The 24,474-nt window shown below is 37.6% G+C and overlaps 1 protein-coding gene across 1 annotated transcript in view; it reads right to left on the bottom strand.

Moving 5' to 3' along the window:
- KALRN (kalirin RhoGEF kinase) overlaps nucleotides 1–24,474 on the bottom strand; it is a 4,346,166-nt gene that overhangs the window by 201,088 nt on the left and 4,120,604 nt on the right. The window contains exon 52 of the mRNA XM_044074926.1: nucleotides 19,116–19,143. Coding sequence (XP_043930861.1) covers nucleotides 19,116–19,143 — 28 coding nt within the window. The remainder of the gene's footprint in view (nucleotides 1–19,115; nucleotides 19,144–24,474) is intronic.

The following is a 24,474-nucleotide window of genomic DNA, read 5'->3' as shown; positions in this document are numbered from 1 at the left end:
AAAAGTGCATCACAACCATGGATGCCAGACAAATTGAAAGTATTTGGACATCATTTGAACCAAATGCAGACGTGACAGGAATAAATCTTGTTACTTCTTCTACAGACAACCTGTTAGAAGGTTAAAAGGGTACACAAAAAGATACAATGATGTGGAATAAGAGAACACAAGCTTTGGAAAAGGCAGATTAAATGAATCTGTCCTGTAAACATGTCCCATAGTTCCTACTCTTCCTCAAATAGCAAAGATAGAGCACAACTATTCAGGAATTACTTAAAAAACAGTTACAAATGTCAGATTCCATCCCTCATGTGAGCCATGCAGAATCGCTTGGTACAACTCAGTTTTATACTGAAAGATAAGAGCATTTTACATTGTGCAAACTTCTGTCTAAAATGAAAGGATGTGTCTCACCTGTGTCAGACAATTTGCCACCTAAATTCATAAAACTTACAGCCTTCCCACTAGCCTTCACTCTGACTATCTTGGTAATAGTAGAATTCATGAAGAATTAGTCTCAACCCTTTGGAAAGTTTCATGTGTCAAGCCGCTTCACAAAGCAGGCATACATATGGAGACCAGTAAGTAAAGACAACTCACTGCCCTGAACTCGGTGGCCAGAGTCAATGAAAGCATTGTCCATCAATAGCTAAAGAGTTATGTTGAAGCCCAAACTGGTTACTCTGTGCTCAGTATGATTTCTAAACTGGATTCTCTGTCAGCACCAGTCTATTAGCAGGGAATGAATATATTTAGGAAGTAATAAATGTAATTAAGTAGTGTCAGGGATATTGTTAAAACTGTCAGAATCATCTGATACTGTTAGCCACTTAGAAGTGAAGCACAGGGTTACAGTTCTTGGTTTGTATGAGAATGCTATTTTATAATTTAAAAGGTGTTGAGCTTGACAAAGGATTTAGTCTGATGGACAGAAGTGAAAAAGGATGTACCTGACGGCTGTGTCCTGGGGTCACTTCTTTTCAACCTTAAGGTTAACTTTATACCAAACATCTGCAGAGACGGAACCCCATCTAGTGTGCAGACAGCATGGCCACACAATACTCACACTCAGCTGTGAACCACATACTGTTACTAGAAAATGACTACAGGATTTGTAACTGGTCATAAATGCAAGAAAGAAACAGAGAGAGAGTAGCAATGCAAGTACCTGCTGTTTGAGCTGAATGCTATGACTACACCTGTACCATTCCTAGTCTTAATTTCTACAGATGAGGTGAGGGTAGCTGGATAGAGGTTGCTGTAACACTTCTTCACCCTTATATATATTTTTTCTTTTTATTACCAGAATTTCCACTTCTTTATTAATTTATAGGCATTGCCCCTGCCTTTTACTATTTCTCCACTGCCAGTTAATACTTAGTTGAATTCCTTTGTAATACTCCCTTTCTGACATCCCTCAAAGGGGAATAGTACATATTGTCTCCTACAGCCTCTGCCCTCAGGACATTTTATTGTTCCGGTCCCATACTTGCCTTCTTGATTTATTAAGTTCTTCATTATCAGCACTCACCCACATTTTATTTTTCCAACAAGCTAAACATCACCATTTATTCCAGCATAGTCTTTACACTTTCCTTTTTCTTACCTACCATGCTAATATTTTCTTACATCCATTTTAATTAGTTTCCTCGACTTAATTTCTAATTAAACAGTTCAAAGTACAGATTATCCATTCTTAAAACATTATATGAAATCATAGCATCTTAGTGAAACCACTTTTAGAGAATTGTAGCAACAGTGAGTAAATAGTACCAAGCTGAATACTTAAACCATAATTAAAACAATAAACCAACTGACAACAATAAAGTTATTAGAATGCTTCAAATGTAAAAATGACACCTCCATTTTTATCCAAAATTTAAATACCTAGACTAAAATACTCCATTCCAGGACAGAACATAAATCTGTAGGCATTAATGTTTGAAAAGTTCTCATTAGTGTAGCTTTTTTATGTTTTACTTTATGTTGAATATTATGTTTGAAATTCCCATAATTAGTAGTACAGTAGCAGGAAAATCCGGAGTCAAACTATAATATTATATAATAATGCATACGCACAAGACTATGGAAATCTGCATGGATTGTATTCCTCAGGAGCTCCTGAACTCTTACTTTAAACTCCCTTTTTTATTGTGTAAATCGAATTACAAGACAAACACTGGGTATAGAAGTTAAAACTTATTCTATTAATCCCTCCTATATCTGGTATGATATACTGACAAACATTACAGTGGCCACAACAGGTCACATGGCGTGCGAATGGAGAGATGATAAAATCGGCAAGGAAAGGAGACTACTATTGCAGGAAACGATTTCATCCTCAAGTCTTAGTGAGTACCTTCACGAGGTGGACTCTGTTTTTACAAAATCTCACACAGATGCACTGAAATATAGACTGTATTTAATATAGCATGCATCATGGACAGGAGTAAATTAAAAATGTAAAAAGACAGCTGGGTGCACAAGTCCCAGGATAAAAAATGTGCCCAATCCAGGTAGGCACACTGGTGTCAGGACTGGAAAAAATTACATGGCAGAATCCTCAAGATATGGATACTTTCCTACAATGGGGTTAGGCCAGGCTCAGGGGGGGGGATGCCATCCCCCCCCATTGTAGAAGGAAGTAGTAGTGCACAAAGAACACAAAAACTGACATGCCAAAAGAGAGACATAAAAATGATGAGTGGACTATTGAGGATAAGAACGAAATTATGTATTGTTAATATTATGCAAGAAGCCCAGAATTTCCAGATAGAAGAAATTCAAAAAGATTAAGCGAGAAATTAGAGGAAAGAAAAATGCTTGCACAAGAAAAAGTGCCAAAAGCTTCAAATTCAAATTTGTGTTCATTAATGCAACATATTCATGAAAAACATCATATAAACCAAGAAACCGTGGTCCGTTTAGAAAAAGAACTGATTGAAGAAGTGTGAACATATAAAGATGAAAACCTACAGATTTTTGAAAGGTATAAAAAAGAAACATGGACATAGGACAGAAAGAGAGATCTAATATGGTGCAATATTTTTGCAAAGAAGAAAGCCAAACTAATCAATACAAAAAAGCAGCTCCAAAGGCAAAGACACCAAGATATGGAAAATTTCACAATACAAAAAATAAGATTACAAAGGGGGCATGTGGAACAGAAGAGTAGCAAAGCAGATGTTAAAAAATAGAAGTTGAAGTTATGGAATACCTGCAGGGTGAAGGATTTAGTGCAGAAAGTCTAACACAGATTATGTCACTTCATGTGAAAAACCAGCTAGCAAGGCTTAAAATTGAAATATCAACTTAAAATATAGCACATAAAAGAAGGGTAAGAGCGTTCACACTGCATTACTGGAGCTTCATCAGACCATATTTAAACACACTGCTTAAATACTTTGTTTCACTTTTAGCGGGTTAAACCACATGATTTGAGAACTGGTCTTAAAGGAATGTTTTCATTTAAGCCTTTGCCTTTGTTTGCTAGCAGTTCAAAGAACCACTTAAATTATAAACATTCTGTATATGTCTCAACGTCACCACCTCTAACACTCACATTATACAGTTGCAAAATCAAGAATTGGAAAACATGTTCATCATTAGGAACACAAACATGCTGCTTAGACAAGGCATTTCTAATATCACCCCTTCTAATATTGTATAGATGTTCCTTTATGCGTTCATGCAATGTATTATTAGTTTCACCAATATAAAAACTGTAACAACATTTACATATAGCATAGATACACTGAATTGTTACTTTTGCAATCTGCATAGAAGTCAAAACTGTATGTTTGTTTAGTTATGGGGTGCAAAAAAGAAGAATAATCATTCTTTATATATCTGCAGATGCTACATCTTTTACAGGGAAAAGTCCCTAGTCTAAAAGATTTATTAGTAACTTTGTTAAAGGATTTATATCATAGCATTCCCTTTAAAGACTGATTGCTTTTAAAAAAATGTGGCTTATCACCTAAAATCTCTCATCTGTTGTGAGTACGTGCCAATTTTTCTTAACAAAATCACAAACTGAATACACTTCATTAGAAAAAGTCAAACCCATCCAGAGACATTTAGATTTGATGGATTTATCAGCACTAGCTTGACTTTGTTGAAAGAAATAGGGTTTTGCAGAGTCCTTCCTACATTTTGAAACATCATCACAAGCTTCATTAATCTCTTTCAGGGGGTAACCCCTACTTAAAAAATCAGTTTTTAGCTCTTCAAAGGCTTGTAGCATTATTTTCATCAGTCTTATTCAACCAAGCAAGCCTATAAAATTGCCCTTCTGATAAATTCTTTTGAACGTGTTTAGGATACATACTATTACGATGCAACATATTTGCCTTTTTACAAGGTTTCTTAAATAAAGCAGTAGTCGACAACAGTGGTGTCATACTAATCCGAACATCTAAAAAGTCCATGCTCACATTTCAGTGTTTCATAGTAAACTTTAAAAACAAAGTTTTTGATGTAAATCATCTATAAAATCATAAAGTATTTCAGTTGTCCCAGTCCAGATAAAAAAAAGTCCACAAAATGAACATAAAAGGGGATAAATTTTTGAAAAAAAATACTTTTATTAGATATATAAAAAATTTCCCAATATGCTAGCACCATGTTCGCATAAGTATTTGTGCACATGGTACCCATAACAACGCCCACTTTTTGAAGGAAAAGCTTGTTATCAAATATAAATATATTATTACAGAGGATGATCTCAAGCAAAGAAAAGATAAAATAAATTTGACCTGTTCTGTATTGTGAATTCTTAAAAGAAAACGTCTAATGAAATCAATGCCCACATCATTAGGGATAACCATGAACAACGAAACAACATCCAGCTAGCAAATGAATGTGCCAAAAAACAAAAGAAAGAATATAAGGTGAAGGACCAGATGAGAAGCCAAGAAGTGTGGAAAATGCATAAATGTAGTTGCAAGTTTAGAAAACTTCTGTAAGAACCTCACATTGATCAGGATCAAATGCATTAATGGTTAAGGAGAGGCGAATTCAAACCAAGAAATGAAACGTTTATATTGGTGGCCCAAGATAGTGGGCTACGTACATTTTGGTTTGCAAAGTCCATTGAACATGTGGGAGAAATAGACAAATGTAGGTTTTGTAAAACAGAATGGGAAACAGTTGCAGACCTCATTGCTGGTTGCGACATACTAATGGCAGAAGGACTGTATATTGAAAGGCATAAAAATGTAGCAAGACTGTTGCAATGGGGATTGTGCAAACATTATGGTATTAAAGAGGCTGAAAAACACTGGAAACATGAGCCACAAAGCATCATAGATAATGATGAAGTCTACATCACATGGGATCACGCATTACCAACAGTTCAAAAGAGAGAAAACTGGATATAGTGGTCCATGAAAAGACAGAAGTAGCATTGATCATTGAAATCGCACACCCAGTGACTACAGTGTCTTGCATACAGAGAGACACAAAATCATAAATATCAGGATTTGCTGGCAGAAACAAGAGTATTGTGGAAGAAAGATAGCCAGATCGTTCCAATAGTAGTAGGAGCAACTGGTCTTATAAAAAATAATTTACAATTGTATTTAGATATGTTACCAGTACATGTAACCCTGTAGGAATTGCAGAAGGAGTCATTACTAGGCACATTGCGGGTGCTGTGAAGAGCACTTCTGGCTGACATCAAAGACTGAGACAATACTAATTTCATGAACTTTAATTGTACTTTGGCTTAGGAATGGGGTCCATTCTCATCATGGTATTAGAAACCCAAAAGACTTGGAGAAATTAAAAACTGGGGATTAACCCATATATCACTAGATGGGTAGCCAACTGGCTCACAGACAGAACACACACTGCCAAAGTTGGGGAGTCCACCTCCACCAGTAGACCAGTCACCAGTGGGATACCGCAATGATCTGTGCTGAGATGTCGGGTTCTTATCACGTAGTCAAACTTTTACAAGTTCAAAACTCATATGGTCGAGACCATAAGTTCGAATTTGTAAAAGTTCAAGCGTTTGAATGGAAATCTCCATAAACGGAGGTTTCCATTTTGTTCAATGGGGTGTGATCTCAGAGTTGGTATATTTAAGTAGCGGGGGGTGCAGGGGATGCCGGGGGCTTGCCCCCCTGATTAAAACAGTTTATTTTGTATTCCGTTGTTTTTTTTTTTTTTTATCCGTAGTCAAAGATTTGTAACTTCGAACATAACGGTTCGAACAGTACATGTTCGAAGTTATAAGACTTCGACTATGTGATATAGACCCGAGATGCCTACTGTTTAGAATCTATTTCTCTGAAGTTCAGGCAAAAGTAGATGCCCTGTGGCTTACTAAGTATGCAGATGACTGCAAACTGGGTGCAATCACCGAGTCCCCTAATGATGTCAACATATTACAGAAGGGGCTGGCACAGACAAATGACTGGTGCCAAAGTCATAGACTAAAACTGAATGCAAAAGAAGCCTCATTATCCCCTTTGACAAAGAAGTAGCCTCTGCTAATTATGATATAGATAGCACCCCTCTAAGCTCAAACCCAGTGGTGCCAGATTTGAGAACACAGGTTGACAGCAATCTAAACTTCAATCACCATGTGTCCATAGTGGTAAGGAAAGCCTTCTACATTGTGCATCACATAAATAACTGCATCGCTTCCGAGACTAAGGAGGTTCTAACTCCACTGTACCTGAACCTTATCAGACCAGTAATTGAATACAATGCTCCCTTCTGCATGTATCTCACCAGACACCTACAGAAACTGGAGAGACCACAGAGGTTTTTAATCAAGATAATCCAGGGCCTCTAAATCATGATATACATGAAAAGACTGAAAGCCCTGTCACTGTACTCTGTATCATACAGGCTGGTGAGAGGCAAACTGTGCCTGTCTTATAGAGCAGTCTCTGACTTTGCACTAATGGAAATGCTGCATATACACAAATCAAATGGGACAGCCGTCACTCACTCCAGGGATCTCAACATAGCCTGTGATGTTAACAAAATACGTTGAAGAGACAGATATATCTCCCAGATATTGCCACTCCTCTGGAATAAGCTCCCACTTTATGTGAAGCAGAGCTTCTCAATGATTGTATTTATGCAGAACTTTGACAATTGGATGGGTGACAGTAAATTCACCCTGGGGGTGACACCTACGTCCCTCGTGGACAGGGGTAGTTGGTGCTGATCATAAAAAGGCTCTGCTAGCAATGAACATCTAACTATGGTCAGTTAGGTTACATGTTTTTGTTTACACAGTTAGGCTTGCAAAGGCCCTAGGGCCATTAACCTAGTAACCTCCTATGAACTATGAACCTATGAAAACAAAAGAAAGAATATATGGAGAAGGATCAGATGAGAAGCCAAGAAATGTGGAAAAGGCATTAATATAGCTGCAAGTACAGGACACTTCTGGAACAACCAGGATCAGGATCAGATGCAGGAATAGTTAAGGAGAGGTAATTTTAAGCTGTAGCACACTCACAGGTGTAGCTGAAGTAGACATCGGTTCCTTACTACCTGACTCTGGTGACACCCCTTCTTTAGGCCCAACACCCCAAGGTGACAAATGATAACAGATTTTATTCTAGGTGACACTTTAGTTTTAAAGAGCAATAGCACAACAACAAACAAATTATTTCAACAGTGCACCAGTTAGCAGTAAGGCAGAGTGAGATATGCATGTAATGAAACCATACATTTACCCCCTTCCCCAGAACTCAACAGAAAAAATCTTGACATTCAAACATGCACACGAAGGCAATATCAATAAGCAGTAAAGCTTTTATAATGCAGCAATAGAAACATGGAAAAAATGCAATGTCATGGGGGGGGGGGTTATAATACAACAGTACAGATATGAAAAAGATGCAATATCATTGAGCAGTAAAGATTCTTGAAGGCAGCAGTACTAACACGAGAAGTATGCAATGTCACTGAACAATAAAGATTTATAATGCAACAATACAAATATGAGAAAATGCAATGTCATTTAGCAATAGTCTTTAAGGCAACAGTACTAACATGAACAAAATGCAATGTCACTGAACAATAAAGATTTATAATGCAACAATACAAATATGAGAAAATGCAATGTCATTTAGCAATAAAGTGTCTTTAAGGCAACAGTACTAACACCTTCTATCCCCTAGATCAATCTAAACAGACCAGCTATGAGACACTCTATTGTACCCTGTTCACTGGCCAGTAACTACTTGCAGTCCTACTGCCAGCATGATTGGGCCCAAGGTTGGAGCTCATATGGATCCCAGCTATTTGTAATCCAGAAAGCATTTAGGGGGGAATCCACAATCTTATAAAAGTATAAAAAAATGACGGCCAAAAGCCTCTCATGACTCCGTCAAGAATATCCCAGTGACCAGGCACCACAGTTCCTCCGATGTGAAAAATGGAAAAATCACCCACAAGAACTCTGGTAGTCATCTATGGCATCTTTGCACTAGGCCCAAGGGAGCTCCTTTTCTTGCCGAATCATATGCAGGCATGGAACTACTGGTTTCAGAACTTCTCACCTGAATCGACAAAATACCATCATCCAGGATTTCAGCAAGAGACAGACACAAACTGCTACCTCACTTCTCTGTCCCAGAACACTAGAAGAAAAAAAATCCAGTCATGCTGCAAGGCCCTTTTCCCTTCAGCTAGTCTTTCAGTCTTCCCTCCTTCAGCTAGTGTTCCAGTCTCCTCTCTTTCACTTTCAAATTGTCTTTTATATTCTTGAAAAGGAGCTCCACCTTTTGGTATAATGGAAAACTGCAGTCTATTACTTCTACAATGAAATTCAGTGGGAGCTACAAAGCCAAAGGGTGAAAACTTAATAGTAGTGGCCCAAGAGAGTATACTACATACACATTGGCTTACAAAGTCCATTGAACATGTGGGAGAAACATACAAATTCAAGTTCTGTAAAACAGAACTGGAAACAGTTGCACATCCTGTTGCTGAGTGTGATACACTAATGGGAGAGGGCCTGTATACTGAAAGTCATAATAATGTGGCAAGACTGTTGCACTGGGGATTGTGCAAACATTACAATGCTGAAGTAGCTGAGAAGCATTGGAAATATGAGCCACAAAGCATTATAGAGAATGATGAAGTTTATATCACATGGGATTACCCATTTCCAACAGTTCAAAACATAGATGCAAGATAACCTGATATAGTAGTCCATGAAAAGAAGGCAATAGTAACACTGAAATTGCTACACGTAGTGATTACAGTGTCTTACATACAGAGAGACACAAAATCATAAAATACCAGGATTTGCAAGCATAAATGAGGGCAATGTGGATGAAGGATACCCAGACAGTTCAAATCGTAGTAGGAGGAATGGGCTTCATAAAAAAGAAGTTACAGTCTTATTTAGATATGTTACCGATACATGTAACTCCATATAAATTGCAGGAGTCAGTTCTGGATACATTGCGGGTGCTGAGAAGATCACTTTTGGCTAACATCAAAGATTGAAATAATACTAATTTTACAAACTTTAATCATACTGTGACTTAAGAATCGGGTCTATTCCTGTCATGGTATTAGAAACCTAAATGACTTGGAGAAATTAAACCAGGAGATCACCCTGTAGTCAGCTGGCATCACATTCATATGTGCATAAGGTCCTTTAAATTTACTAAGTACAATACGTTTTTACTCCTGTGATAAGAAATTTATTTTTAGAAGGTAAAACTGATTTCAAAGAACGTTTATTTAACACAGTGCTTCAGCCAAATTTTCCTCATCAAATTAACTGATTGGTAATACAACTGTATTCCATTGCCATCAAATGTCATTCAGCTGAACACCAGCATCCAAAATACATCTTATATCTCAATTATGAATAGGGAGGTATAAAATATTTTTCCTCCAAGCATACGTTTCACTATTTTTGCATAACTTCACATTTACTTTGCCTGCTACATAGAGACATTGATACTGTTGTGTTAGCTTCCTTTAAGAAATCATTACAAGTTCTTTGAGCTCTCAAATATTCATTCAAAAAACTCATTGTGGGAAGTAAAGAAATTGTATGATAATAATGTTCTCTTTTGCCAAAAAGCACAGATTGCAAAGAACGTGGCATTCTGTATAACTTTGAATTATACCACAGTTCTCCCCAGCTAATGTTGAATCCAAGTAATTGATTTGAATCAAGCCAAATTCATGTTCACACACACCTCTTTGGAATCCCCTCTGGCACTGGCAAATGCAAAACAGGACCTTGAACCTGCTTTATGATGTATTAAATGTACATAGTTTGTTAGCTGCTTCATCTAACTTTATCTGCCAGAAAGGTTTGACTCTAATATTGAAAATAACTTAGCATTTGGCATTCTTGAGACCACTTCTTCTGCTGTAAGCAATGGGTAAAGCTCTCTAGAATCACTTTAATCAGATCTTTCAGATCAATGCAAATGCGAATCTTGTTCTTACGACACTGACAATACTATTTACCTATTCTGCTGGCTGTAATTGCTTTTTTTCATAATATCTACTTTCGTAGCCTAAATGTATTGCTCAGGGAGTGGAATTCTGACAAACCTAATGATGCAAAATATTAGAATTAACTTCAAGTGATATGAAAACATGTTTTTGATCAGCAGTCCCTGCCCTAATGGCGCCAGCCCTTGTGCCCAGAATATGTTAATTTGAAGAAGTCTTGTTGTCAGACGAAAGCACTCATCTGTGGATTTATAAAGATTTTTAAACATTTTTCACCTTCGTCAGTGGCCTGGATTTTCATTTCATTTTTTTGGCCCAGAATATGTTACCCAGACAGTTCTTTGTTCAGTACTTTTGTACCACAGTATGTCAAAGAAACCATGAGAGAAAATATTACAGTCCATGCTTCACCTGGTTTAAATTCAACATTTTGTTTATTAATTCTCAGCATTATTTTCAAACATTCTGGTGTGCATTTCTTTTCTCATTGCTTCGGAGGTCTTTTTACACTTCATTTTTACTTCCATAGACCCATCAGACAATCTGAAGTATTGAATTGTGATCTATATGCTTTAAGTTCAATATTCACAACCTATCACCTGCATATGTAGCAGAAAACCAATATTTGGGACCTGCCTTGTAATGTAATTAACATCATGCACTATGCTTACATGCACTCAGAAGTAATACAGCATTATACCCATTATTGTATGCTTAAATGAAAACTTGTGTGTGCAGCTGAGATAAGCAGAACCTTATTTACAGATAGTGACACTGATGATGGGATTTACTAAATCAGTGCTTTAAATACACTTACTCTGATTTAATCCCGGTATCATTGCTGCTAACCACCAGGTTTTGTCACTAAATAGAAGAACTCCCCATTCTGCATTGTGTTGTAGTATCCAATTGATACCAAATAGCTGACTGTCACATTCTTATAGAAGAACACCCCAGGCATACCTAATAAGCATCATGTCCAGGAAATGCAATATGCGTGGCCAGTGGACAGGTAAGCAATGAAGAACTGCAATCTCTACAAAGTGTTGTTTCACACAAAACACTGCGGCCTCCTCATGCATACAGCTTGACGTCTCCATGTATCCCACTGCATGTCTAAATTTTTGTACAGTTTTATTTACAGCCTAATTCTATGAAAAGTTGCAGGATTAATGAATAGGTTCATAGGTTCATGGCTATCGTCCCAAGGGCCTATGTAAGCCTAGCCAGCAAGGTACCATAGCTTACGCCACCCAAGAAAGTTATTTTCCTGTGCCACTGTCCAGCAGAGACACAGAAGTGATCCCTGAGGTGTATTTCCTATTTCCCATCCACTCATCAAGATTTTTCTTGACGAGTGCTAATGAAGAACTTTGCTTGACATAGATGGGTAGCTTGTTCCAGAGTATAGGAAGTCTCTGGGACAGGAATCTATCCTTCCAGCATGTCCTGTTTATTGTAGTGACAAGGTTTAGGCCCCTAGAGCATGTAGCTTGGATGGATTGTGATTTCTTTAGGTGTAGCATGTCCAACAGCTCTGCGTTTGACATAGCTTTATGTTAGGCAGAGATCACCTCAGAGTAGGCGATATGCTACGGAGTAAAGCTGGAGTTTTCTGAGGCGGTCATTGTAGGCCATTTGTTTAAGGCCAGTAATCCTCTTTGTGAGGTACTTCTGTGGCCTTTCCAGCTGCTGCAGATGTCTTGTGAGGTACATTCCAAAAGGGGCGTTGTACTCTATAATGGGTCTAATGAGTGACGAGTAGAGCAGAACAATGACCTCTTTTTTCCTGGATGAGAACCCTTTTATGATGAGGTGTGCCACGTAGAAGGACTTCCTGACTACTGTGGCGATGTGCCTATCAAAGGAGAGACTACTGTCCACTTGGGTCCCAAGGTCTCTCATCACTCATTTGGGGTTAAGTAGATTGCTGCCTATGTGGTAGTTCATGGGTATAGAGTTTTTACCAAAGGGGATGACACTGCACTTTTTGGAATTGAGCTTGAGGCCATGGCTCTGACACCAGGCATCTGTCTCAGTGAGGCCCTTCTGTAGGATGTCCACATCATTTGGGGACTTGACTATGGCTCCTAGTTTGCAGTCATCTGCGAACTTCATCAGCCAGAGACCTTCTGTGTTAGCCTGTACTTCAGAGAAGTAGATACCAAACAGGAGAGGTCCCAGGATGGAACCCTGTGGCACTCCACTTGTCACTGCCTTGAGGTCAGATTTGGAGTCTGAAACTTTTACAGTGTGGGTTCTGTCAGTGAGCCAGTTGGCAACCCATCTTGTGACGTAGTGATTTATACCTATTTTAGTGAGTTTAGCTATAATTCCAGAATGGGGGATGGTGTCAAAAGCCTTGGTGAGGTCAAGATAGGCTGTGTGAACCACCTTACCCTCATCCATGGCTTTGGTGACTGCCTCAAAGAAGTCGATCAGGTTCAGGAGACATGATCTGCCTTTCACAAACCCGAACTGGATGGGCTCCAGAGTTTGGAGGTTACCAATGTCTTTGTTTATGAGTTCCATGATGATACGTTCCATGGCCTTGCAGACCAGGCTCATCAGGCTAATAGGTTGATAGTTCCCGGGATCAGTGGTTGTCACTCTTAGAGAAAGTACTGGTTTATTTTACTGAATTCATCAAAGAAATCTGTTGAAACCATTGCAGATGCATAAACTTTACAAACTAGGAAGGCGGGTGGATATTGGACACCTACCTGGGAGGAACAGGAGACCCTTTTTCATGCCATTTTATTTCCAGACATGTGAAGACTGCATATCCCATAGGCAGCACATCATGCTTCAAGAGAGTGATGCATGAGAAAAGGCTGTGGTGGAGGGCAGATTGTGGTGGAGGGCAGGCACTCACCACCCTGGGGTTCTGGTCAGGCATAGATAGAATGATCTGTATAGTTGTCACACAGAGCAGCTGGAACAGTGCCAAACAGGAAATCAACAGCAGCATCTAGCATCATCCAATGAGCATGTATATTTCATTATCTGTGTGGTACAGGACAGAAATGCACGATATGGCAGATGTGTATTTAATGGGGCACAACAGGAGATAGTATTATGCTGGTTAAGACTATGCATTCAAGTTTTAATAACCTGAAAAGGCTTTATATTGAAGGACCAGAGAGAATAAAAGTTAATTAAATCAGCTTCTAACTTTTTTGTGTGTATAATTATAGGACAGTGGTGCATTTGCAAGAATCAAGACATAAAACTGAAGATGTCTTGCAAATGCATTATGTGTGAATACTAGATGTAAAAACATATCCATGGGAAAGTGCAAGGTACCTAATGATATGGTGCACATGCCATCACTAGATGAGCTGCATAGCAGCTCCTTACCAAATGCAGTATTGATATCTAAGTGTAGGTAGGTGTGTTTGACTGTCTTAAGATGTTAGCTTTGAGGTACGTGCTTGCTGTTAACTGTAAGATTATGCCACAATTGAGTATAGACATATGTACTCACTGGTAAAATTCCATATCAGCAGCTAAGAAACATGATCTTTAAATGTCAACACGGCGGATAGCATTGCTGCCTCACAGCAAGAGGTTCCCTGGTTTGATTCTCAGCTGTGGAGTCAGAATGTCCTCCTTGTGTTCATGTGGGTTTCCTCCTGGTGAACTGGTTTCCTCACACTTTCCAAGGTCACACAGTAAGTGGAATGGACACTCTAAATTGGCCATAGGTGTTAGTGTGCATGCGAATGTATGGTGTGGAAGAACTACCATGGCAGGGTTAGCCACCAGTCAGTGTAAACCTTGGCTCTAGATGATTGTCACTGCTGAAGTGACACCCCAACCCCATGTGCAAAAATAGAAAAAAGGGGCTGTGGATGGATGGATGGATGGATGGATGGATACAGCCATTGGACAGAAATGCTGACAACAGAGTGGGATAAGTTAATCTCACATCATCATTTCATTTTGCATAGACCACATTTTCTATCATACATTATGCCATGATATTCAGTACATTCATAGTCCTACCTATATTGTGTCTCTCTGCTGAAATGAACCCCCAGGAAGACCACTATACCATGCATGCTGCTAGCCCCATGACGAAAATTAAACTCCACCACTAGGTCTTGCCTTCAAAGCTACCCAGCAGAGTAACAGATGGTAAATCCAGCCCATACAACGATGCCCCCACAGGCTGCCACCCAATAGAGGAGGCCCCTCAGGGCTTCTGGAAGATACACAATACTCTGTTCCCCTATTCCAAGGATCCAGTGCCTAACAAAATGGTGCCCACAGTGTTGGATGGGCAGGACTTAGAGGGAATGCTGATGTCATATTTGTGTTCAGCTTCCCCAAGCCAGCCTACAAGTATGATAGTTACTTAACACTCCACACTGTGCACTATTTACATTCATCTCCTGTTATGTGCCCACCTGCACCAGATTGTAATGTTTGCAATCTTATCCTCCCAAACTACACTTGTCCATTGTCTGTCTGTATTTTTCTTTCCATCTTTCTGCATGCACCTCCATCCTTGTCACCCTGTATTGTCTTATGTATGTGTATCTTTTTATGTGAGGATGCCCAGAATTCTGTCATGAGATGCAGTCTTGCCACCTGTAACCCTCATGCATGCTTCCTAACCCAATCTCTACATATGCATTTCTCATTAAAAAGAGGCACATCCTCAGAAAAGGGGGCCTCTTCCACCTCGTTGCTAAGTACTTTCCCATCACCAACCCATAAATTAATATCACTGACTACTTGATTTATTCTTCTTTCATCCTGCCCTACATTCCTCCCTTTTCCTAGTAGTGTTGGCATTGTGGGGTATTGCCTTGATCATATTTTCCCCACATCACTGTACATAATCATCAACCAGATATTTTTGGGGAACATTTCCTCAATCTGTATTGAATATCTGCCCTGTTCAGCACTTTAAGGGTTTTTAACATATTCAGTGTGTGAGCATATCCAAGCAGAATTTCATGGTAAATTATACTGAATTGTACTGTTCAAACTACAATAAATATTGTGAGCACAAAGTAATACTGTTTTGCCTTACTATATTTCAGCTGGCTAAGGTTGTTGATGTGCTCTGTGTATTGCTGTTTTATACACATTATCTAAAGCTTTATTTTACATTTGTGAAAAACGTATGTTGCTAATGATGACACCGTGTTGTACTATACTGCATTCCTATTGGGTTATTGATATCTCTTGAAATGTGAACCTCATTCCCATGTTATGGTGAGACACCATCAGAGAGCACCCAGCATGTAATATTTGTTCTGTTTTGTGGACCCACTGTACCACAGTTCAGTATCTCAGCTTTTCAGATTAATTAAACAAGTATCATTTGGTATGCAGTGCATGATGTATATGTGGCTTTGCTCACTGCTATGAATTTGTGATTGTATTTCTTAGCTGGTAGGGTGGTACGCATTTCTTTTGCTACTGGCTCACATGACTGCTATGGCACTACTGCTTCAGTTATTAGCTCAATATTGCCATATGTTTGCAATTTAGGCTTTGCTAGCTTGTTAAATTGGCTAGGGTCTAAACTGCCTGCACTTTATTGCTGTTCTCAACACATGGATGGAGAGCCTGTTCCAGAGAACAGGAGTTTCTGGGATACATACCTGTTTCTCCAGCAGGTTCTATTTATATCACAGGCAAGGTTTAATTCTATAGAATGGGTAATTCTGGTGGTGTTTGTTTTGCGGATATGCAGAAGGTCCATCAGGGTGGGGTCTGCATTGCCTTGTATGTCAGGCATAGATCTCCCCTCAACAGCCTGTAGGAGACACAATACAGAGATAGGGCCTTGAGTCGGTCTGCATAAGCTGTTACTTATGCCCTGTATTCTTTTAGTGAGGAAGTATGAAAGTTTATATGGCTCACAGAACAGGTGTTCCTCATATCGTTGCAGATAATACAACATCAAATGATCTTGGGTGAGGGTCATATTCTGGCCACTGGAGTGCAGATATTCATATCTGTCATGGGGGATCATCATCGGTTTGGTGTCCTGCTTATTCCTTGTAGAGTACCATTTCAGGCCTAGTGTTCCATGAACTGTGGCATACCCTGTTAATGTGGTTGCCAACTCAGGATGCATGAGTCTTCTGTCCTTTACACAAGAATGGGCTTCCCTGTGACCCTATGGTTTGCATTCCATGCTACTATTTGGAGTATAACATTCTGGTCTGGCAACTGCATGTGACTGGGTAATCTATACTGCATTTGCATGTTGTAATCAGTCCTACTCTTGTGATGCTCTTCTGTCATTGGGATACTGCATTGTACTTCCCTGAGTTACTGATGGTTGGAATACTGCATTGTATTTCCTTTGGCATGATGGACTTCCATGAATTATGTTCCCTTCTCCTGCTGATGGTTTGGACACTGAATTGCACTTCCTTCCTTTGCCGTGATTCACTTTCATGCACTACCATCCCCTCTCCTCCTGATGTGCCTTTCCTGGGTATCATATTGTTCTGTTCATAGTGTCTGGGTTGTTTTTCATCAGAGTTAAAAAAAACTGGTTAAAAGGCATTTGACTACAGTACTACCCCAATCCTTTGACCCACTGCAGTTTGCCTACCAGGCAAACAGATCAACTGCTGATGCCATTTCAGTGGCACTTCACTTCACATTGGAGCATCTTGAAGAGAAGAACAAGTATGCCAGGCTGTTGTTCATAGATTTCAGCTCAGCATTCAATACGGTGATTCCAATGCAACTTATAGAAAAACTAATCAACCTTTACATAACTAAATGGCTGTGCAACTGGATCCTTGATTTCCTGACTGGAAGACCTCAAAGGACCTGTGCGGTTAACAACACTTCAGGGAGTATTACACTCAACACCGGCGTTCCCCAGGGCTGTGTGCTGAGTCCTGTAGTTCACAATCCTTACACATGACTGCTGTGTGAAAGCTAGCAATAACCACATCATCAAATTCACAGATGACATCACAGAGGTGGGACTCATAAGTGGTGATGATGAGAGTGGGTATAGGAATGAGGTCAACTCCCTGATTGAATGGTGCAATAACAACAATTGGACCTGAATTTCAATACAACAAAATAAATTATTATTGACTGCAGAAAGAGCTCTGCCATGCACCTGCTCCTCAAGAGCAATGGTGAAGAAGTGGAGAGATCTCAAACTACAAAGTTCCTTGGGGTACATATATCAGAGGATCTTTCTTGGAGTACAAGCACAGACAAGTTAATTTAAAAAGCCCACCAGAGACTACATTTCCTAAGAAAGCTTAGAAAAGCAAAGCTCTCTATGAATGGTATAAATACCTTCTACAGAGGAGCCATTGAGAACATTATCACCAGCAACTGCACTGTTTGGTTTGGTAATAGCATAATGGCTGAAAGGAAGAAGCTGCAAAGAATAATAAGAACAACAGAAAAGATCACGGGCACTAGTCTTCCTACCTTACAGGAGCTCTTTGAAATGAAATGTAAAAAGAGGTCCCGTCAAATACTGAGTCACACTTCTCATCAAGCGTGTGGTTGGTTCGCTAAACTTGCATCTGATAGAAGGTTACGGAGTATCCGTTGCAGGACCTCCAGATTCATGAACAGTTTTTATCCAACTGCAATAAGACTCATTAATGCAGACATAATCTGGATGTATCAGAACTATAATCGATTGTTGCGCTCACATTCTTTTTCTTTTTTTTATATAATAATTCTATATATTTATTGCTTTCACTGAGTTCCTTTCAGTACAGTGAGGGTTGGTGAATGCCACTTCAGCAGTGATATAAACTACAATACTGAGGAGTAACACTGAGTACCATCATTGTATACTAATAGAGGTGGCCATGACTGTATAAAGCATGTTTCCCCAAGAACTACTAATGTCAAACAAAGTCACTGAACGTCATATTTGGCAAATCTGAAAGCAAGCTCCCTTTGTAGGAGGCAGGCTCCTGTTCTTTCTGATGTGGGGAAGACATTTAATCTCCAGCTTATATATATCCAAATTCCATGACTGCACAACACTGAAGAAAAAAGGCAAACACTACACTCACCAAAAGTGATTTTCAGCAAATTCATTTTGCAGAATCAGGATGTAAAGAAAGCATTGTCAAACAGATGTCATGTTCCCTTTTAATGCTAATCTAACATAGGTGCAGCATTGAACTTATGTAATGGAGCCATGTCCGTGATATTAGTTGTCCCTGTATTCGGTGACAATCACACAGTGGTCCTACCTGGTAAAAAATACTTCCTTAAAACAACAAACAGCTTACCAGTCATGAAACAGAATCTGCATTTCTGCTTGCAAATATAACTGCATATGCACCAAAGTCACAAATGAAGTGGAATATGGTTATCAGTCACTAAATATGTTAGAAAGTTTTGCATTATATACTTTATAAATTCTATAGATGAAGTTTAATTCTATAGCAACATATTCTTTGATATTATAGACAAAAATTCAAATAAATCAAGAAATGAAACATTTATCTAGTCCTCAATATGTAGAACATTCCTAGCATAATAAAAGCTAAAAATACAGCTTGTGGGAATGAAAACTCTGGAGCATTTCTCCCCGGGCCTCCGCTGAAAATGGGCTGTGTCCCAGTCGGACTTTCCCAGTAAACAAATGTTAAATAAATAAAATAAAATAAAATAAAACATTAACATACCTTCTTGAATGAAGTTAGGGTTCATTAGCTGTAAAATAAAAAAAAAAATTTTTAGCAGTTTTTAGGGTTTCCTTTTTTCAAGTTAAAGGCGTATGTAGAATATAAATCCAAAATCTCAAAGCACACCCTTTTTAAATGATACTGCTAATTTTCAGTAAGATGCATAGAAACATTTAGATATTAAGAAACTTTTTTCAAATTCAGTATCTGCAATTTTCAGTAATACCAAATCACAGTTTTGGCTGAGAAAGAAATGTTGGGGCATTGCAAAAATTGCAACCAGGCCTTTCTACTCCACCTCCATTCCTCTAATCATCTGCTTATACTGCTCTTATTCTAAACCTTCATATGTACATCTTTCAATGGCAAACCATACTTTATTTTGTGGCATTTATGGTTTCTGTCAGCAGACCATTAGCTGCTTTCACAGCCTGTCCTCCACCAGGTTTGCTGAACCCATCTTAGTGACCTTGGATTAACTTTGACCTATGACCAATGCTTGGGATGGCAAGGAGATCAATGCTTTTGGATCAGTGCCATACTGCTGCCAAGGAGTCTTTTCTCTTGAGGACCTCCCCTTTGCTTGAACCCATTCATACCAGGGAAAGACATACAGTGGGCTACACTGGCATATTGTTGATTCCTGCATGTGTGACTCAGCTACAGCCCTACTTTACTGTGGATAGCACTCCCACTTCCCTGCGTCCCAAGCCTCCATCCAGTTTGTCTATATTAAACAAATTTATTATGTCACCAAAATACAATGTTGGAATATGTTTAATTAATGCATTTATCTTCAATTTGTTCAATATATTATACACATGTTGTGTTTTTCTCAAACATAACATTCTTTTTGATTTGCCGGCACAAAAAGCTCCACAGTTGTAAATAGCCATATAAACCTCATAGTTACTACTAAAGTTTGTAATTTATCATTTATCAAAATATTTCTTAGCAGATATCACTAACTTAGGGAGTCAAAAGCTTTATCTATATCAAGGCTTAAAATAGAAAGCTCATTTTTCCCTTGTTTGCTAAGTCTGTTAAGGACAGTAATCTAATTACATTGTCTTGTACCTTTCTCTGCAAAAATACAATTTCTCCCCAAACTTTATAGGATTAATTAAAAAATATGAAAAGTCCATAGCCTGTGTAAAGATGGGTTCTTATCTATCTAGCCCATTCAAAATATTAAGAGATACTAAACAGGGGTGCCCCCTGCCCCATTACTCTTTGTCCTGGCTATTGAGCCTCTTGCAAATTATGTTAGAAATAATGACAGAGTTAAAGGATATAAAGTGTCAGACAAATTATCCCCCAAGATACAACTGTTTGCTGATGACCTTGATAACTTCTAATGATATTGAAAATTCAGCTGACCACCTATTACATAATCTAGACTTATTTGCAAACATATCTGGTCTAAAATTCAGTCACAGCAAAACTCAACCACTTCTAGTAAATAAAAATATTACAATGAAACTTAGATCAAAAAGAGACATAAACTGGGAGGCCACACATATTAAATATCTAGGTATCATTAGCAAATATAATTATAAGAAATCACTCACATCTAATTACCAACAACTTATAAACTCAATTATTAGTCTAACTGACAGTTGCAACAGACTCTTTTCCAGACTAACTTTAATCAAAATGATACTGTTACCTAAAATCTTATTTATTGGCCAATCTCTAATAATTCCCCACCTGTCAAAATTAAACAGAAAATTAATAACTTATTACTCAGCTTCCTTTGGTATCCAAAAAAAAAAAAAAAAAACAAGAATTTTTCTTCTCTGGTACTCCACAACTGGGATGAAGGAGGTATAGGGTTTCCAAATATTGATTTTTATTTAAACTCCACATTTATTAACATACTGTTGCTTTTAAATAATACTTCTTATACATCATATTGGAAATCAATACATGAAGCCTTACTTCCGAATAGTAATAGGACATTGCTTAAACCATACACTCAAATACATACACACATCTTTATATCGATTTTAAAAATATACATTCAAAGTGAAAGGTCAAAACTTGTTCTCACACCTCTTATAAACCAAATATTGCTGTTGTTTAAAAAACGTATGTTTTCTAATCAATTAATTAAGAATTTATTAATAATTTTGTTTCCTATTGCTTACACAAATAAATGTTTGATATCTTTTTGATACTCAGAAAATGTTAGAATTTAAGAAGGTTGACCTATTATATTGGAATCAATTTCTCTCAGCTAATAAAATAAGTTCTGCAGACTATTTGATCAGCAGATATAGTTTGCAAAAACTGCAATTGGCTGGACATCCAAACTTATAAGGATTTTATACATACTAAGCATGTACCCTCATTAGAGGCATACAATAAGAGTAACTTAAAAATCTTGGATTTTATCTCAACAATTATTAATAGTTCACTCAAGAACACTTCATACATATCTGTTATTTATAAAACTCTCAGAAATTATTTTATCAAAACAAATGTTTCTTTTTGGAATTATTCAAGTGTATTTTTAGAAAAAGATAAAAAACTTTGTTTACAGTCAATGAAGGAATCCACATCTTCCCTATTCTGGCATGTATACACATGGACATTTTTACATAGATATTTTTTCGCCCCACATAGACTAGCAATAATGTAAAAGAAAGATGGAATTATATGCTGGAGATGTGGACACCCTGACGCTGACTGGCTGCATATGGTTGTTAATTGAAAAATAATTTACTCATTTTGGTTAAACTTTAAATATCTTTGTAAAGCTCTATGGAATGACAACTGAACAGTTTCTGACTCTCTTATCCTTTTCAGTGTTCCTGTTCCTGAAGTCATTCCTAAAAATCAAACATTTTACTATAGTCTATCCTCTCTATAGCAAGGAAAATTGTTACTAAAAATTGGAAATCCTAATCTACTTATGTCTTTAAAGTTGAGTTTATTCATCTTGTGAAATACATTTGTAAGAATGAGATTGCTACTATAAAAGCAAGGAGTAACAACACAACACATCACTTACTTGCTTAGACAAAATTGTCTAATCTGTCAGAGAAATATTAAGTGCTCTCCTATGTATATTGCTTTTTTAGTTGTTATGGACATTGTGTATAGTTTGTTTTTTTTCTTGTTACTATACTATTAAGTTATTGTGTTATAAAATGAATAAAAACATTTTGGAAAAAAAATATTTCTTAACATTCTGGCAGGAAAACTTTCTAGATTAACTGTAAAATTGATAGTTACTATGATGATAATTACAGTGTTATTTATAGAATAACCTCAGGATGGTTATTGTTTATTAGTCACAGAATACATCTGGTAATATCTAACCATGTTTCCATACAACTGGTCAAATATCAAGATGACTACTTTAAGCCATTCAGCTTGTATTATGCAACTTAAAGCTCCCTGATAATGTTTTACATATGTAAATCACTGACAGTGTATTTTGAGTGTATTTATTCTCAGCGGTCATTCATATACATAGCTGAAGTGGGTGCTGGTCATTCATACACATAGCTCAAGTGGGTGTCTTTATTTGACTGTTTGTTTCCATGAGATGAAGATTTAACTGGTTTGCTTCATCCATTTAAAGTCTCCGTCAATTTATACTTGGTGAAATGAAGAGGAAGCCATTAAGCAACCTATCATGTACAATGTTTCCATTAAAAAACAAACAAACAAAAAAAAACAGTGCTTTATTTGGAACCATCTCAATTGAGTACATCCAACATATACCGATCTTTACATACAATTTCCCAGACCATTTATTCTAGGATGCTACATAGCCACAAACTTAGGACCACTTATCTCAGTCTTAATGCCCTTTTCATACTTGTGTAAAAGCTGCTACCTGTCCATTTTTCAAACTGCACTCAAATGTTCTTCCAACATCTCATCTGAATATCACCATTTTTTTAAAAGTAGCTGCCCTTCATTAGCTTCATACATATACGCACATACATATATATATATATATATATATATATATATATATATATATATATATATATATATTATATAGCATAATCTTTTCACTGTCATAAATTCAGAACATGGATTAATTGTGACTACATTTAGGAGACAACTATCAGCTCTAGGTAATATGTTATGGTCAAGTATTTCCAAATGATAACCTTAATATCAGATGACACTTCAATATCAATATCGAGAAATTGCTTTGTAAGTTAGAGTAAATGTCATATCACTAGTGGAATTATTTAAAAAGTCCAAAAAAAAGAAAATGAGGTACACCCATTGTTAGAAAAATATGTATTAATGTGTGTATGCTTAATGCCAATTAATAATCAAATGATTAAATACGCTTTTCATTCTATTTTTCATGCACTGTGTTATATATAAATTGAGTTTCATATGAGACTGAAAAAGATGCTTTTTGAAAACTGCAGTATGCTTTCTGAAACTTGCAAGTTGCCCTCTGACCTAGTAACTGCTAGCACAGCAATATTCATGTTTATGCCTTTTGGAAAAGTACTTGAGAAGCAGGTGCTTATCTGCTAGGTCAGGAACGAATGAATGAACAATACTATATTCTGTAAATGTAATGATTTTAGACAATCAGCTCTGTTTGAAGCATGAGAACATGTGCAGCTGCAGTAACTTAGAGATAAAGTAGACAAAGGATTATTAGAGAAATCAACTGCTAGCATTGTGCTTGAATTAGCCATAGTACCTTGAATGGTAACATAGCATGTATCAAACTGGGGGTAATCAAGGCCATGTTGTTTTCCTCAGGAAGTTTCACATAAAAATTGATAAATCAGCAGAAATTCATGGGAATGATGGTCAACAGATGATGATAAGAAAGGTGGTAATCTGTTACGTCAGCTTGGTAGGCCATGACTAGTTAGAGAATGTATAAAAATGAAAGTGTTTCCTGTTTCTAGTTAGACAAACTCTATATTAGCACGTTTTTGTCTCCTTGCTGCAAGATTAAAGTGCCTTAACCTGAACCTACCGTGTTTTGATAATTTTTAAAGTATATTTTTCCTTTGACAGTTTGTTCCTTCGGACCGGAAAGTACCTCTCGGTCTAGGCCTAGGTCAGAATTGGGCCCGGTAGCATGCATCCGTACGGAGAAGAGGCCAAATCGGCTCTTCTGTTTTGAAAGACCTCCGACTGAATTGTCGTTCGAAAGAGGCCAGCCACTGTTTCTGATCTGGGATTGGAGGATGAGTCAACGATCCGGTGGATCAACTCACGGAGGGTCAGGTAAGGAGGAATTACCTTATTTCTGTTTTAAGATCAGGGACTAATTACAGAACTGTTTTTTGTCAGGAAGATTTGCATGTGCAGATCAGGGACAAAAAAGAGGGGTTACTGTTTTTGTCATAGATCAGGG

The sequence above is a fragment of the Protopterus annectens genome, chromosome 6.part0 (genome assembly GCF_019279795.1).
Source record: "Protopterus annectens isolate FY-2018-M chromosome 6.part0, PAN1.0, whole genome shotgun sequence".
NCBI classification, from domain to species: domain Eukaryota; kingdom Metazoa; phylum Chordata; order Ceratodontiformes; family Protopteridae; genus Protopterus; species Protopterus annectens.
Note: the sequence above shows the minus strand (reverse complement) of the source record. Positions and strands in the feature narration are given on the sequence as shown.